Source organism: Parus major, chromosome 1A (assembly GCF_001522545.3).
Source record: "Parus major isolate Abel chromosome 1A, Parus_major1.1, whole genome shotgun sequence".
Taxonomy (NCBI): domain Eukaryota; kingdom Metazoa; phylum Chordata; class Aves; order Passeriformes; family Paridae; genus Parus; species Parus major.
The window spans coordinates 61222648-61239065 of NC_031773.1; the positions used below are offsets into that span (position 1 = coordinate 61222648).

The following is a 16418-nucleotide window of genomic DNA, read 5'->3' on the forward strand; positions in this document are numbered from 1 at the left end:
TTCTCCTCATTTTCCTCAAGAGAAGGAAACAGGAAGAAGCTCAAGGGCTCCAGTTCTCATCACTGGCTTGAGCTCTGCTCTCTACAGGAGTGACTGAGAGCACCATTCCTTACCTGGGTTTTCTCCCTGTGAGCCTCATGTACAGGTCATAGAGGATGGCAGGTGCCTTGTGGCTGACAGTGATCCAGTACTGGTTTATCAAGTAGCTGGAGGTCATGTGAGCATTGGGTGTTCGGAAGGCCTGCTCCAGGGGGTTCCTTTTGAACGTGGACATGACATACTGCCCTGCAAGGGAAGAGGCATTTTTCACTGGCAATCACTCACTTCCAGCTGGGCTGGAACCACGGTACAGCACAGCCCAAGTTATTGTGCTTCTCACCTCCAGCCCACAGCTCTCTGAACTGTCTCACCAGAGCTTGTACCAGGCTGTCCCTTCTGCCATGAAAATTGATGACTCCATCTATTACCCATTTGAAACCTAATCCTGCCCGACATTGACAGACTGGCAGACAAAAACCTCCTTGTCAGAGCACCAAAACATAAAGGAGGAAAAGCAGGCAGCCCTAAGAGCTTCAAGAAGCTACAGCTCTGCTTTCACCTGCAGCAAATGTGAAAGAAATTGGTAAGTGCTGACATTTCTTTAGATCACTGAAAGCAAACTTTGATCCACTAGCATAAAATAAAAATTACATTTCTAATTTTCAATCAGATTTTCCAAAGGGCTGATGTCCGAGTTAGTCTGTTCCTTACACAGGGTGATAGCTTTAAAAAGACTTCATTGTATGCTTTCAAACCACATCTGACCCACACCACCAAATTGTCTGCCTGTTTTCAGACCTCTGCTGCTCTAAGGCAGCAAACTCTCTTGCATTCTTAACTTGAAAACAAATGATAGCATGGGAATATTCCCTTCCCTTTGTACGTTAAGGCACAAAATAGGCTGGGTCTGATTCTGAGCTCTGGCAATGGCACAGTGCCACAAAGTGGCATCTAGATGTGCATATCTGGGACATTTGCATATTGCAGAGGCTTAATACAACAGCAGTAGTTGAGTGTAAGACTATCATCCTAGGGACTGATAAACAGATGGTGCTCCTATTCCTGAGCACCAGCAAGCTCAAGAAAGAAGAATATGTGGGCTTTTTTCACTTTCTAAAAAACTGATTTGAAAGTTAACGACATCAGTCTGTGCTCATATTATAGTTTAGTCTCTAAGCTTATGTTACAAATAGAAAATCAGATGAGAATTTGCAAGCCACAAGAAACATCCAGATCATCCTCAGATAAGCAGATTCCAGTCATAACATTCAGACAGAACTCTCCAGTGTCTGTGGTCAGCTTATTATTGCACTTCAAGTAGTGACTTTTGCTGTACTTCTTCTAAGAACCCCAAACCACCTTTTTGTCACCTCTAGGAGTTAGTGCAACAACTTAGTAGGTTGGTGGTCCTTCCCCTCCAACCTGAAGACAAAAATGCAGCAGCAAATCCTACAGCTCAAAGGCAAGTTCTGCAGAAGGAGAATCAGACAAAGGTCTCACCCTGGTAGACTATCAAGAATAAACCAAACTTAATTTTTGCCGTGCTGAACATCATTTTCCAGCCTGTTTTAAGGTTTAGTTTTGAGGAGAAACTGCTAAATGTATGTCATAAAGTCAGACTAACCAGATTTCAGCAAAGCCCAGTATGCTTCTTCAGATAAAATTTAGTTATTTGACCACATCTTTGTAACAGCATGAAAAGTAATGAGAAAGTAAAAGGGAAAAGAAAAAACCCCAAGGCATAGCATTATTTGGAAAAGAAATAAATCAGTTAAGGTGCCTTTAAACACTAAGAGGTTTTGTCTATGTCTGAGGAGCTTCAAAATTAACTGCTTTGCAATGAATGTTTAAGCATAAACTCTCTTCTAGATCTCTTTCTCCTCCCTCCCTCCCTCCCTTCAAGCTCATCACTCAAAGCGTACTCAAAGTGTCAGTCACCATCTCAGTCACTTCTGTTCCCAACCCTCAGTTTCCTCAGCCTAATCCAGCCTCAATTTCTCTGTTTGATCTTTCTCCCCTTGAAAAATCCATACTCCCTTGTGTCCACCTGTCACTCCTACAGCAGGTCCTGGTGTCACCTGACCTAACCAGGTAGTCCAGGCCCTCCCCTCTGCAAACCCCACGTTTTGCTTCGCACTGAAATGTTCAGTCCCATGCCACGTGACTCCCATTCCCCTTCCTGGTTCCTCAGCAGCTTCCAGACACTCAGAACTCTCCACTCTGATGACCAGCCACACACCCTGACTCCTTGAACAGAATTATGTCTATATCCTAAAACGAAACTGGTAGGAGACTGAATTGAGGATTCAGACTGGATGCAGTTTTAACTTTGTGATGCAATAAATCTTTCCCAAACTCATTTATTTAGCCATACAACATCTTTAAAGGTAAAATTTTGCACTTTAATACTCCATCCTAATTCTCTGCAGTATACTGCTCTCAGGAAAACTGTGGCTGCAACATGTGGTAGAAAGAGCTTTCATAGTGTCACCCAAGAGAAATCTTTGCGTTCAGTTCCACCACACAGCTAAGCTGCTGGTGCTGCACCCAGATGATTTCATGGCTATATCCATAGCTATAAGCAGAGGAACAGAATAAAATCAATGATAATGCACTAATACATTGCTGTTTTCTGAAAAAGGGTTAAGAAAGGCAAACCTCAGAAAGTGGTACTATGGTGGCTTTTGCTGAAGCAGCAGCCTGCAAAGAGCTTTGCATTCACTCCTGTGAAAAAGCCACAAAATATTTGTGACTGAAAAGCCAGTTGCTGGAACCTCTTCTCTTCCCTGCTAGGCCACATGATCAAGTATCATGGTTAAGACATTTATTCTGTAAATGCAATTGTCTCATTCTCTGTAAACGTCTCATTCTCTGCTGACTTAATTTGCCATGTAAATAATGGAAGGAGAAAAGCAAAGCAAAGGCTGAGAGATGGAGTAGCCAGCCTCCTGTACTTAAAGCACGAAGATATGAATGCAGGGTAACAGAAGGTAAACCAGGCACAGTACATCTGTCCATGAATGTACTAACTGTACACAGTATTTCACAGTACACAGCTGAGACAAATTCTGCTTCTTGGCTTCAGCATATGTTTTTCTCAGTAAGGGTGTCAGGATCTGTCTCCCTTTCTTTCACCCCTGCCTTGGAAGTACATTCACTTGAAGAAAAATCAGCCATGACAATAATTTGATTTGTTTTTTTTCCCACAAAACTCATGATCAAAATACAAACTTTTCTTGAAGCTCATGTGTCATCTCAATGTTTTCCTCCTCAAGTGCACACCTGTTATTTCTGTTCAGAATTTTCTGATGGGCAAGAAAGACCACTTCACTTCCATAATGTCACAGAATCCTAGAATGGTTTGGTTTGGAAGTACCCTTTGCCTCACAGGACCTTCACCTACTGGGTTGCCAGAATGCAGTATGAATGGCAGACAATGAATGTCACCTAAATTGAGGAAATTAACTCTTCAGAGTGTAAGGAACACTAACAGATGTTCTCCATTTAAATAAGACCTTACCCATTTCTCCCCAGAAGAAAGGGTTAATTCCCCCTGTTGTACAGTTGTACACCAACAAGTTTTTTGGCCTGGAAAACAGAAAGAAGTATTATTTTGTGATGTGAAGAAAAACTCCATTTCTTAGGGAAAGTATTACAAAATCAATCAATTTCAAGAAAATTCCTGGTTTAAAACCAAATAAATTTTGCATTTGTTGTTGTGGAACTAAACATGGATCACACTGGTTTTATTTCTTCCTTCAGCATAAGTCAAGAATTAATGGAAAAGTTTTCTTAACCTAAGCCTGCCTTGCCAAGGGTGTCAAATGATGTCATCAATACAGCATTCGTCTTACTGCATACTTGAAAGCTGCACAGTTTTAATTTGGTGGATTTCTTAATAATGCTTTGAGGGGAAAGCTGGTGAGCTGCTCTTCAAGGTCCTTTTAGGCTGTTTATTAAGCCTACTGGATGTAGCTCTACCCTCAGCTCAGAGGGCTTACTCTGTCTTTCAAAGTAAAACACTTCTTTTATTTGCCTGGGTTTGATTTCTCAGAGTTGCATAAACCTCCAGAATAGTTCACGTAGTTTATTCTTTGTATTCCTACCTAATGATTAAAGGCCAGCCCAGAGGTGCACAGGAAAAGACCTTAAATCTTTAATATCACTTCTACATACTCTTCTCAGCAAAGCAAAGAAGGCAGATTTTTTAGATCATATAATATATAAGCCCATAATATATTTACATTGTGCAGTGTTTCCCAATGAAAACTCGCAGGGGTTTTTTACCAAGAAAACTCTGGAAGACACTTGAAAAGCAACTCAATCAAAAGGAGGCCCAAAAAACCACTGCTGCAAAGCTCTTGGCCTTCAGAAGAGTGACTTCTGAGAGGCAAGAAACAGGCCTCACCTGCAGCTGTAGAGATTTCCTAACTCTAAACCCTGCCTTTATTGCGTCTACGCTTTCAGTCCTTGCCCACCCACAGGGAGAAAACACCAACCAGAAAATCCATCAGCCAGCTTCTTGCACTGGTTTTTAATCAGCTCCTCATTCCCTCTAAAGTGCTGGTGCAGGAAGCAAATATTCCAGATGTGTGGCCAAAGAGGAATGCTACGAAGAGGGATGTCCTCCCACCTGTGCACAGCTGTGTACCACCCAGCTGCCAGAGTCAGGTTGATGGCAACGTCGACAGGAATCATGTCTGCCACTGCTTCGTTGTTGGCAATGACGGTCCGCAGGATCCCTTTGCCTGCCTGTGGGACACAGGGAGACAGGGAAACAGTCACCCACTTCAGACTGGGCTGAAATTTAACTGGCAGGACTCCAGCAGTGTGCACTGGGCACAGGCCAGCACCGTAGCGGGTTTTTTCTGCTGCAGGTTATTTGGTTTCTGTGACAACAAAGATGGATCTCCTGTGGAGCCCACTATCCTGCATTTTTGGAGGATGCCTGCAAACATGATAATGTCTGTGCTGTGTACAAGAAAAGCTGGGACTCTTAATTTAACTCAAAATGAAAGGAAGACCTGAGGAAAGAAATGTATCTGAATTTGCTGCTTAAAGTTCCCAGTGATGGCTGGAAGTTACATTTTTCTTAAATGACACAGGCAGACAGAGGTCTGAGTGTCCCTCAGAGACTGCAGTCACTTTGCACATGACACCAGAAGGATTCTTGAAAAGTTGACTATCTTTCCTTTGGATGTATTCACACTCTCCTCTTTTCCAAAGCTGTCTGTTAAGCACAAAGATACAAAGGATGGCCCCTGCCTTGAAAAACACATCACCCACCAAAACTCAGTAAAAGGAATCAGTGCAAATATGAAATACTGACAACCAAAAAGAAGAAATATGCAAGAACAAAAAATGTTCACCTTGCTTTGGTTGGAAGTGCATTCTCAGGGGATCAGGCACCCTGAATTATATACATTTAACCTGAATGTTTATCAAAGGATTTCCAAGATGACCAATCAGGCTTTGGAGGTTCCACAGGAGAGACATGGCAATAGAATGGCAGACTGCATCAGAGAGGACAAAGCAAAATGCAAAAATGTGGGGGTGAAATGGGGTGAAGGCACTTTACTTGGTGCATCACACATGAGGGCTGAACAGAGCATGTAAGAGAAGAAGCCCCACATGGCAGAGTCAAGGTTGTATTCAAGTTATTTCTCATGTGGGAAACAATGAAATGAAGCTGAGGAGCCAGGGGAAAAGCTGAGAGGATAAAAGTGAAGCAAGGAATGATAAAAGCTCTTGTAATCTAGATCTGTGCAAAAGCAGAGGGAAGGACTTAGTGAAGTGATGGATCTGCTACAGATCCATCAATATTTAAAAATTAGGGCAAAGGAAACATTATAGCTTTTCTTAAATGATTTTCATACAATCTGTAACTCCAATTTCATTATAAAATAGATTAATTTTTCTACAGCAACTAAACAGGAAGTGCCTAGTTGTGGAAAATCCCTTGCCTGAAGTCTGAGGAGAGAAAAAAAATCATTAAAGAAGCATTTAAGACTTGCAAAGCACATGCCATTGTCTAATGGTCACTGGTGGATTTTAAGGGACACTGTATTCCCTCTCTGGGAGGTATTTATCTTTTGTGGTCTTTTTGGGGCCTGTTCTCATTCTCCTTTCCCCTTCTGCAATGAAATGTGTTTGTTGCATTTCACAGCTTGCAAGTAAGGGAATACCACTTCTGACTGATTTAATTTTCAGGAACTAGGACTTCTGAGCAGTCCTATCTCATCCTCGGTGCATCTGGCAGAGGGATCACATACTCTGAAATGGACAACAGTGCAAGATTCCCCACACGGCTCACTCCATCCTCCTCAAACCTGTGTCACACATCAAATTCTGCTGCCCTAAGCTGAACTATAGTTAGGCTCAGGCACTAAAACTACAACTTTCAACATCACTATGATTTTCTTTGAGTTCTTACTACTGGCTTTATTCAACAGGAAAAAAAGGCAGAAGGAAACAAAGGAAGCAACCAAGCTCAGCTCTGAATTTTCCACTGCGATGAACATGTGCCCACTAGAGACCACTGTGTGATCAACTATCACATTTTCACAATAAAGACCTTTCTGAGCTCTTCAAAATCAGGATGTTTGATGGGTCTGCTGCAAAATGTGTTCAGAGCAGCATGTGATGGTCATACACACATGAATGATTTCAAGATTTCTTACATTTTGTATTTAACAAAGGTTGGGGTTTAAGTGTTTTAGGCTACTTTTTACATTGAAAATGGTTCAGTGGTACTTCCATCAGGTATGGCTTGGTTTCTACTTATAGATGCTGACATTCTTCTCTTTAGAGAAACAGAAGCTACTGCAAAGTGAAGCCTCCAAAATAATTTCCTGGTCAGACTCTGATGTTTCTGGACAGCTTCTCAGCTGAGGTGCTTGGGGGCCAGCCACTGCTCAGACCACAAATTAAACCAGTTGTGCCCTACAGCTTCACTGCCTTGCAGGGAGGAAGGTCACTGCATGTAATAGGGAACAGCGAGACAAAATGCCTTAATTACACTCCAGCAGAAATGTAATTAATTTAATTTTATTCCTCAATCAACAAACATAGCTCCCCACAACAGCTGGAGCAACTGTAGGCAAAAGGAACATAATTAGATTATCAAAAATAACTTTGGCTCCCATATTTCATGAATATTTAAAATAAATGTGTCTATTTATGGAATGAAATGATCAGACTCAAACACTGCAACTGAGGAAAAAAGTCTTTGCAAGATTTGGAGTGCAGATTCTGCCCAAGTACCATCAAAGATCATCTGAACCAAATCTGAATCTGGGGGATGTTCTCCCTATAAGATGAGTTTACCTTGAAGTTGAAAGTGAGTATTTTGATACTCCAAATGCACAAAACCAAACCACCAACACCACCTCCCTTTTGCTTTTTTCAACACTTCATTAAAGCAAATAAAACTACTCATCTAATAATCACAGTTTAAAATACATTTGGCCAGGAGAGCTGGTTGTACTGACACAACTTTCAGGTAATCAAAAACACTCAGATGTTTAAGGATTCATTTTCAAACAACTCACCACATTCAAGCACATTAATTAATGTAATTGTTAATTCCCCTCCTTCCGAAGGAAAAAGTCAGTAATTTGTGAACAAAAATTGAATGAATCTGAAATGCACAGACGGGGTTCAGATGAAAGCATTATTTGTCCTGTGCATTCCCTAACTGTAACAGTTTCTATTTATGCTCTACTTCAGATATAAATGAGTTTTTTTTACAAGATCATATCTGAATTTTATTCTGCTCTCCTATGATTGCAAACCACTAATCCTTTTATACACTGCACCAGGCTGATCAGAACATAGTTTTGACAATGTAATGAAGTTGGACAACTCATACATGAACATACATATCTGCCAAGAGCTACACAGTATTATGGATTGACAGAGCAGTGATTTTAGCTCAGAAAAAAAAGAAATTGTAAGGCAGGAGAAAAGGTATGCAACTTTACTCTTTTCAGGTATTAATAGCAATGATTATTTTCATCTTACAGGGAACATTTTATCAAGTTAGAAAAAATATAATGAATCATCAATGTGACTGGCAGAGTCTGAATCAATGATACATAGGTGTAGTCTGTACAGGGAAAAATCTTGTACAAAGCAGTGGCAAGTGGGAGCCAGAATCTTTGGTATTGTGGAGGGATAACAAGGTATAGCAGTGGATTTGGAAACAATACACATAGAGGCAAATGGAACTGCTCCCTTGTATTGACAGTGTGGTAACCTGGCCTGGAAAATAAAGTTGTGTTAAAAGACTCAAGCTGTGATACCCACGCATTACCCTCATGTCAAGGATACATCTTTTGCCTTTTCTTGGAAAATCTGGCTAAATGTGTCCAAACCTTTAGATTTTTTTGAGTTTTTAGGAACTGCAATTCACATTTTAGTGAACCAGCAACATGAATACTCTCTCAATGTCCTTTTTTTGAGATCAATACAAACAGACCATCCTCCGGCTGACAAATGCGTGGCAAGTGTGGGACATCTTTCTCCCAGACTCAGAAAACTCCTGTGGCCCTTGACTGCACACAGTTTCTAAGTGAATAGCAATCAGAATTTCTATTTTAGTAACAAACTCTGCTTTAAGGGAGCTTAAATAGTAACCAGACATACCGCAATAAATATTCCACTGGTCCCATTGAAGTTGTCAATCCAACCCTGTGGAGAAGGAGAATGATTAGTGTTTCCTTCAATGATATGTTGCTTACACAGGCTTCTAAATGGTGACAGTAGTATGGTGTAGATAAAGAAGCAAGAAGACACCAGTTTAGATGGATGCCAGCTCATCTGGGACAGCTGCCAGGATGCCAACCAGTACCAGGGGATGCATTGCCTGCAATTTACACATCAACAGAATCTAAGTTTATTCTTAGAAACCACTTCTTTTCTATTCCCTGGCCTCAGGAATAAAATCTGGCTTTAAACACCACAGTGTCTTGGTGCTGCCACATTTGCTGAAAACAGCTGGAGTAATATTTACCTTTGATAAATAACATGAAGCTGTCACCAAGAGTGATTTGGTCACTGCAGCTAATTTCTAAAACAAGGAAGAAAAAAAACCCCAAAACCAAACCAAACCATACCACTCATTTTGAATCCCATCCTACTTCAGGCCAGGTAAGCTGCCACTTGTGGGAGCTGGAGATCAGAGCAGTGATGAGCTGTTTGACCTGGAACAGGTTGTGACAGCAAACAGAACTCTCTGTCTCTCCAAGATGGGGAGCTTGGCCCAGAGCCTTGGCTATATCTCAGCCATCTCTGGCACACTTCAGGCTGCATGAAAGTCAAATGTGACTTTGTGCTGCCTTTCCAATTTGTCTGCAATGTTAGGGCACATAATTCCTATCAGTATATTCAGCTTAATGAATTGTCTCATTCCAAAGTATGGCTGCATTTAATTACTGTGTGCCTGGCATTTGTACCTCAACCAGAATGCACCAGGAGTACAACCAACCCTCAGATCCCATGTTTTGAGCACAGAAACTCCCCTGGTGTGCCTGACTCCCCTGGTGTGCCCAGCATTCTGCACCATAACTATCCCAGCTCTTGTTGTTATTGTTTAAATGCGGTCTTCTCACAGGAGTTCTTCCTCAAGATGCTGAAGAAGGCTTGCTGTTCTACTCCAGCACAGGATCTTCACCTCTTCCATACATTTCCCTATGAACTTGACACCTGTTTCTCAAGACACTGCTACAAGGAGAGACAGATTCCTGACAGTACCACAGTTCCAGCTACATCCAAAGGCTCTCAGTAGGGAATTGTATATTCAGGCTTACTGGGAAAGGCTCATGCCAGCTGGCTCCCACGATGGATGGCCTGATGATAGCAATGTTCAAGTTTCCTTTCTCTTGTTGAATCAGGTACTCTGACAAGGCTTTGGTGTAGGTGTAAGTGTTGGGCCACTCCCCAAGGAGCTTGGGTGTGATGTCTTGAATGATGGATTCATCCAACCACCTACAGGAAACAAGAACACCATCATCCACCGCACAGGGAGAGAAAAATATTTGGGCAAAGCAGACCAGTGAGACAGGAATCCTCACCTGAAACAGAGGATAAACCAGCCAAAGCTATTTAAGGTTTGGATTTAAAATAGTTCAGTGGGAGAAGGCTACTTTGTCTTCAAGATGCAAAATAAACCCCAAGCTTCATGGCACAATGTCCAGCTCCAATAAAGGTACCTCTACAAACTTCCTTCAGAGCAATCTCTTGCTTGATTAATGTTTCACTTCAATCTGTAACATAAATATTGCCAGGGTCTACAGCCTGATGGAGCCCTCCAGCCTAGGAATCCAGCAGTGTTCATCCTTAGCCAACACAGTCCCTGTACACTCCCAAATATATTTCTGGATATTCCAGGTAACCTAGAGTTAAGGCAAGTTGTGTAACAAGACAGAGGTCTCAAAAGCTGGAACAATGTCCTACAGAGATATTATTCCAACAGTGGATTTCTACCATTAGTAGTGTTAAGATATTCCTTCTACCAGGCTTTCCACAGGTTTGTTCACACAGGAAACTGCTGGTGTTTAAAAAAAACCAACCAAAACCAAATCACCAGAAAAACCCAAAAGAACTCTTCCAAGTTGTTTTTTTATTTTTTGAAGATATTCAAGTACCTAATCCATCAGAAGCAGTTCTGCAGATAGCTTTTAAAAAGCAGCCCTTATCACAATGGAGCTGCAGGAAGGGCCTAACGCCCAAAGGCTCTTCCCTGGCACAGCACCAGGACCTCACAGGTCCTGCCAGCACCTGGGTCAAAGGACAAGAACTGGCTGTGCTTCCAAAGCCTTCACTGCCAGTCCCTGACAGGCTCCCAGCAGCCTGGTGTTACACCACAGAATCAAGGATTAGCTGCTATAATCCAATTTGAAATTAAGTCAACGGACTTAAGAGTTCAGTCTGAAAGGGGTGGACTCTTCCCAGGGGCACTGCAAGGATACTGCTTCCTGCAGATCCTCACTTCACCTCTCCTTGTCTTGAATTTCAGAAAAAGGCAGAGGGTCAAGGGGAGAGAAATACAATGCTGGCTGTCACACCTGAAAAACTCCTTGATTCTGTCAACCCTTCAAAAACATGGTGGCTCAGGTGGCCCAGCACTTTTCAGGTGGCTCTCATTGGGCACAGATGGGAAATTGTTGTATGAGAGAGCACTGATTCACAGGGGAGGGCTGGATGCAGCAAATATCTCAGTTTTGGAATGCGTTAAAAATCTGAAAATTTTTAGTATATAGGATTTTTTTCTTTAAATAAAAAAGCCCTATAGAGGCATAAACACCTTCCTTTGCAAGCCTGGCCCTGTGCTGCAGAAACAAGGCAGAAGAAAGCATTTAAACGTAAAATATGAACCAGGCTGAGGTTACAAGCAGCACATAATATTGACATGATTTGCAAAGCTGCTTAGGCAGCCACTGAACCTCAGGCTCTCAGCTAAACTGCTATTGTTTGAATCAGTGGAGTAGCTAATTACCAGCCTACCAAAAGGAGATGGCTATTTCTGCAGAGCCCGGAGGAACACTAAGTTCATTTGGGAATTCGGGTTAAGCTGTGTGCAAGTCTTTTTCCCCTTTTCTTTTTTTCTTAATTTTCATAATAGAGGATTTCAGGATTGCATTCTCACAGAGCAGACAGGTGCAGAAGTACAAGCAAAAGCAATTTCCCCTCACCCTCATCCTTCCAGAGAGCTACTGCATCACCTGAGGCCCTGTCCCAAGGGTACCAGCTTGCCAGGTGATTTGATTGACCAAAATTCCCATAAGGGAAGCTGAGCTGACACTTCAGCAAGGAGAACTGCTCTGTGACTTACTTGGAAGATTCTGGAATGCTAACTCACAAAAGCTGCTGCTTCGGCTCACTGCTGCATTTGCCCCTTCCTAGCAAATGATGCAAATTAAACAATTAATAACTTCTCCATTATATGCACCAAATTACTCTGCCACAGGAAAACACAACTTTCTGTGTTGATGGCTTTGCATTAATAAGACTCTTTCTTGTAAGCAATGATGGATTTATATTTTCTGCAATAACCAAGCCACATCTTCAGCCGAGACTTTGCTGTGTTCCTTACCTCAGCACACCCTTCAAAGCTGATTTCCCTCAGCTTTAGATTAAGGCAAACCATGCTTGATCCAGCAGATTATATGTTTCCCCTATTGGCCTGGCAGCACTTAGAAGTGTGACTTTTGGTTTACACAGCTTAAGCCTCAGGGTTTACTTGCAGGTTAAATATCAGAATACTGAAACAGCAAGATGTAACAGGAAGATAAAAGCTGAAAAATGAACAACTGGGAGTCCTCCTTGAGATTTCAAGTGAATAAGCATGTATCAAGCGCATGGCCAATAGCACTGTTAAATGGATCTCTTATTGCATCCAGTTGTTCAATTATCCCTCTCAAAGGACTTGCAGAGCAGCACCTTAAGACAAGGCTTGGCAGTGAAGGGAATCATCCACAGCTGGCTGATGCAAAACATAATCTGTATTTCTCCCCATTTTTGAAGGTAGTTTTTACTTCTTTGTCTACTTCCCCTCCCTCCCTTTCAAAGGTAAAATTCTGATACTTTTTACTCCCCTCTCTGAAACCTTCTGTACCCAGATATCCACACACTACTTCTTTCACTTAGATGGCAAATACTAATGGTGCATCTCAAACATCATCCTCTCTGCAGTATTTTCAAGCTAAGATATTTAAATTCTTAGTGTTTTATATGAAGCAGATCAAGTAACAACCTCTGAAGTAGCCATGCCCTTCTCCACACTTTTGACTATCAATCAGACCTGTGCTGCGGTCTTTTTTTGAATCTGAGCCATCAACACTAATTGTTTTCAGAGCTGCAAGTGATGGTAAGCTTTTTGGGACTATGAAATAGAGTATTAACAGTGATGAGCATCAAAGGACAAAAAACTGAGTCAGTGGGCAAAAAGATGACAGAGCAGCTTCACTTTTAGGGAAAAGCAGTCTATCAGAACTGGTGTTAGAGGTAGCTAAGCTCAGAACTGGCAACTGTAACTCAGCAAAGGCTCTTGAATCACAGCTGACAGCTCTGAAACCTCCATGTCAGTAAGCAGCAGCAGACAAAAAATCAGTGAAATGCTGGCTATCATCAGAGAATCATGAGAATGAGACCAGTGGTGTAATTTTGAAGCTATGTGAGCGACTGCATGAAGTTCTGTCTGACCCCCACACCTCAGGGAGCGAGTAGAGGTAAAGAACAGGTAGAGAGCAAGGACAACTAACATCAGCACAAAGAGCCATCAGCACAGGAGGAGACATTAAAAAGGCTGAGACTCTTCTGAGAGGGGAACAGAAAAGAGTATCCAGGCTGGTGTAGTCACCCTAAATAGCATCTCTCAGTGACACTCCTGAGGTAAAGATACTAAGCCAGGGAGCCCATTGCTCTAAAGCACTAAGATATTTCTCAAGTTTTTATCATGCTCCACTTACTGAATAAATGATAAATGATTGATGACTAGTATCTGGAAGTAAACATACCCAAGAATATGGGCTACTGGAGAAATTAAAATAGGAAAAATAGTTTGTACTAACTTCCCTGGAGTAGTGCTTAGACAGTTAAAGTATTTCTGAAGTCAAACTTTTTTTATAAAAAAAATAAAAATATTTTAAAAAGGCAGCAGTTCTCTTAGTGGGCATTAATCAATTTCATCTTCCATTACCCTAAATCAAGACAAATAAAGATTTTATACCAGCTCTTTGGGTTAACAGATCACAGATCAGTTGCTTATATCACCCCTAAAAAATTAATGAAAACACAGTAACAGTTGTGGGAAAATTATTTTAAGGAGAATGTCTCCTGGGACCTTCATCATCTAATTTTGTTATTCTTTCTAATTATTCTTTATTTTGGTAAATTCAGCTAATCAAGATTTTTTTATTGTTTCATCAAAGCCCTGTATTCCTGTCCAGGTTGAGAGGACATAGCCTCATGCTGTGCCAGGAGAGGTGGAAATCAGGAAGATTTTCTTCATTGAAAAGGTGGCCAGGCATTGGAAGGGGTTGCCCAAGGACAACCTGTAAATGTTCAAAACCCCACTGTATGTTTCATTCTGTGCTCTGTTTTTGTTGACAAGGTGATGATCAGTCAAACCTTGTACTTGGTGATCTTAGAGGTCTTTTCCAACCTAAATGATTCACACTGAAATGTCTAAAGTAGCCTCTTTCTTACTCATCCCCATATAACTCCAGTTAAATACCACAGGATTTCTGAAAGAAGTGGAAACAACATTGGGAAGCTGAAAAGATAAAAGAAATAAGGTTTATGAAAAAAATCAGTTCGTACTAAGGCAGCAGCAGAGCTGAGTGTTACAGAAAGCAGCAACTTCACTCCTGGCAGAAAATACCCTCCTGCAGAACTTAATACTGGACTCTCATGAAATCAGAGTCTTTAAAAAAACACAAAGAAACAGCAGTAGAAACACCTCTGAACAGAAATTCCACCCAATTCTGTGAACAGCTTCCAGGTCTGCTGCAGGATGAAGGGAAGCCAGCACTGCAAGGGGCAATGCAGTTCCTACTTACTCTACTAAATCAAAGAGCTTCTGGGGCTCGGCTGGGGGTGGGTAGATGATCTCCTCGATGCACTTCCGGACGCAGTTTGCATAGGCAGTGGAGATGTGGATGAAGGCCTCGAGATTCTGCATCTGCCGGGCCAGCTCGAGGAGCCGCTGTGTGCCCATCACGTTCAGCTGCAGGGCATGTCTAAGGAACGTAGGGGAAACAAGCAAAAGGCATTTCACTGCAAAGAACGTATGAAGGCTGAGCCTTACCCAAACCTCATCATGGAAAGGGAAGTCAGGAAGGAGCAGGGGACATGGTGGAGCAGAAAATGTCAGTGAAATGCAAGTGTGAAACCAGCTTTGAAAGCAATGCTGTTGGATTCGCTGTTCTGAACACTGAGTGTCTCTCAAGTATTTTTACTCAATTTGAAAGGGTGACAAGTAAGACTTCACTAACATCTCTAAATGTGACATGTTGGCCACCCGTCCCTGGAATATGTATTTCTAACCCCTCTTGGTTAGAAACGGCATTACGGTTCCTATGGCACATGTTCAGTGTTCTCTGGAGGGACCACTGCTAAACCAGATGAACACATGGTTTCATAAAGCAGAAAAGGGTCCTTGGGCCCAAAAAAGCCCAGATTCATAGCATTATAGAATGACCTGGCTTGGAAGGGACTTCAAAGATCATCCAGTTCCACTCCCTGCCATGGGCAGGGACACCTTCCACCAGACCAGCTTGCTCAGAGCCCCATCCAACCTGGCCTTGGACACTGCCAGGGATGGGACACCCACAACTGTTCTGGGAAACCTGTGCCAAGGCCTCACGACCCTTACAGCAAGGAATCTCCTCCTAATATCTAATATAAACACACTCTCATTTAGTTTAAAGCTGGTCATAATCAAAGAAGACAGAATTAGAAATAACAGCTTAAGTTCCCAAGTAATGGGGACAAGAACTGATAAGTGTAAGAGAAAGAATGTCCTGGTTAGCAAGGCTGACCTTCAAGCACTCAGCATAGCCAGAAGTTGTCCTAGAGACAATCTGCAATAGATCAGCCAGCAGACTCTGTTGCATGCTGTGTACTGGAATAGAGACACTTTGCCTCCCAGAAGGGAGAAAGCTCAGGAATATGCAATCAGCTCAGTCCAGGGGTAGAAGCTTTCAAAGACATATACAGTATTAGGAATTATGCCATCAAGCACAGTGTATGCTAAAAAAACTTAATTATGTTGAAGAGAAAATGTGAAAGTCCAAAGGAATGAAAACATCAGAAGAGTACAATCAATATTTGGATCACTGTATCTAAAGCTAGAGATACTTTTCCTTTTACACACTGTTATTAAAGGAAAGCATTTTCTGTAGATTTCTATTTTCTCCTGTCCTTCTAGCAGGATGAATATTTCTACTTGAATAACCCTTCAGACAAAAGTTACTTTTCCATGCACATTTCTGTTTGACTGCATCCCTTCAGAGAAGTGGAGAACAGAACTGTGCTCATAATATGGGCCTAGGACAGATTACTGCTGAATTGCTCAGAGCTCCTGTAGGCTTCAAAGGGAGTATCATCTAACCCTAGTGGTTTGCTATTTTTTTTGTCATTATTTTTGTCATTATGTCTTTATTTTTTTTCTATTTCTGTTAAAACAGCATCTATTAATATTTTAATATAGCACAATTTCTGAGATTTCTGCCCTCAAGAATTCCATCTGGAGAATTCCCTAAATATACTGCATGTTGATGCCAATAATTCATTTAGTGTCTCCATTGCTACTTTTCCAGTATCTTCACAGCAATGCTTTTGTTCCTTCCTTATCTAGTGGTTTTATATATTCTGTT

The 16418-nt window shown here is 41.7% G+C and overlaps 1 protein-coding gene across 3 annotated transcripts in view; it reads right to left on the reverse strand.

Annotated features, from left to right (window-relative positions):
- The window catches only part of LOC107205003 (fatty acyl-CoA reductase 1-like), a 122783-nt gene that overhangs the window by 10551 nt on the left and 95814 nt on the right, over positions 1-16418 (reverse strand). For all 3 annotated transcript variants that reach the window (XM_015629063.3, XM_015629061.3, XM_015629062.3), the window contains exons 4-9: positions 14601-14780; positions 9849-10026; positions 8686-8730; positions 4673-4791; positions 3560-3627; positions 114-285 (exon numbers count right to left, since the gene is read on the reverse strand). In XM_015629063.3, coding sequence (XP_015484549.1) covers positions 114-285; positions 3560-3627; positions 4673-4791; positions 8686-8730; positions 9849-10026; positions 14601-14780 — 762 coding nt within the window. The remainder of the gene's footprint in view (positions 1-113; positions 286-3559; positions 3628-4672; positions 4792-8685; positions 8731-9848; positions 10027-14600; positions 14781-16418) is intronic.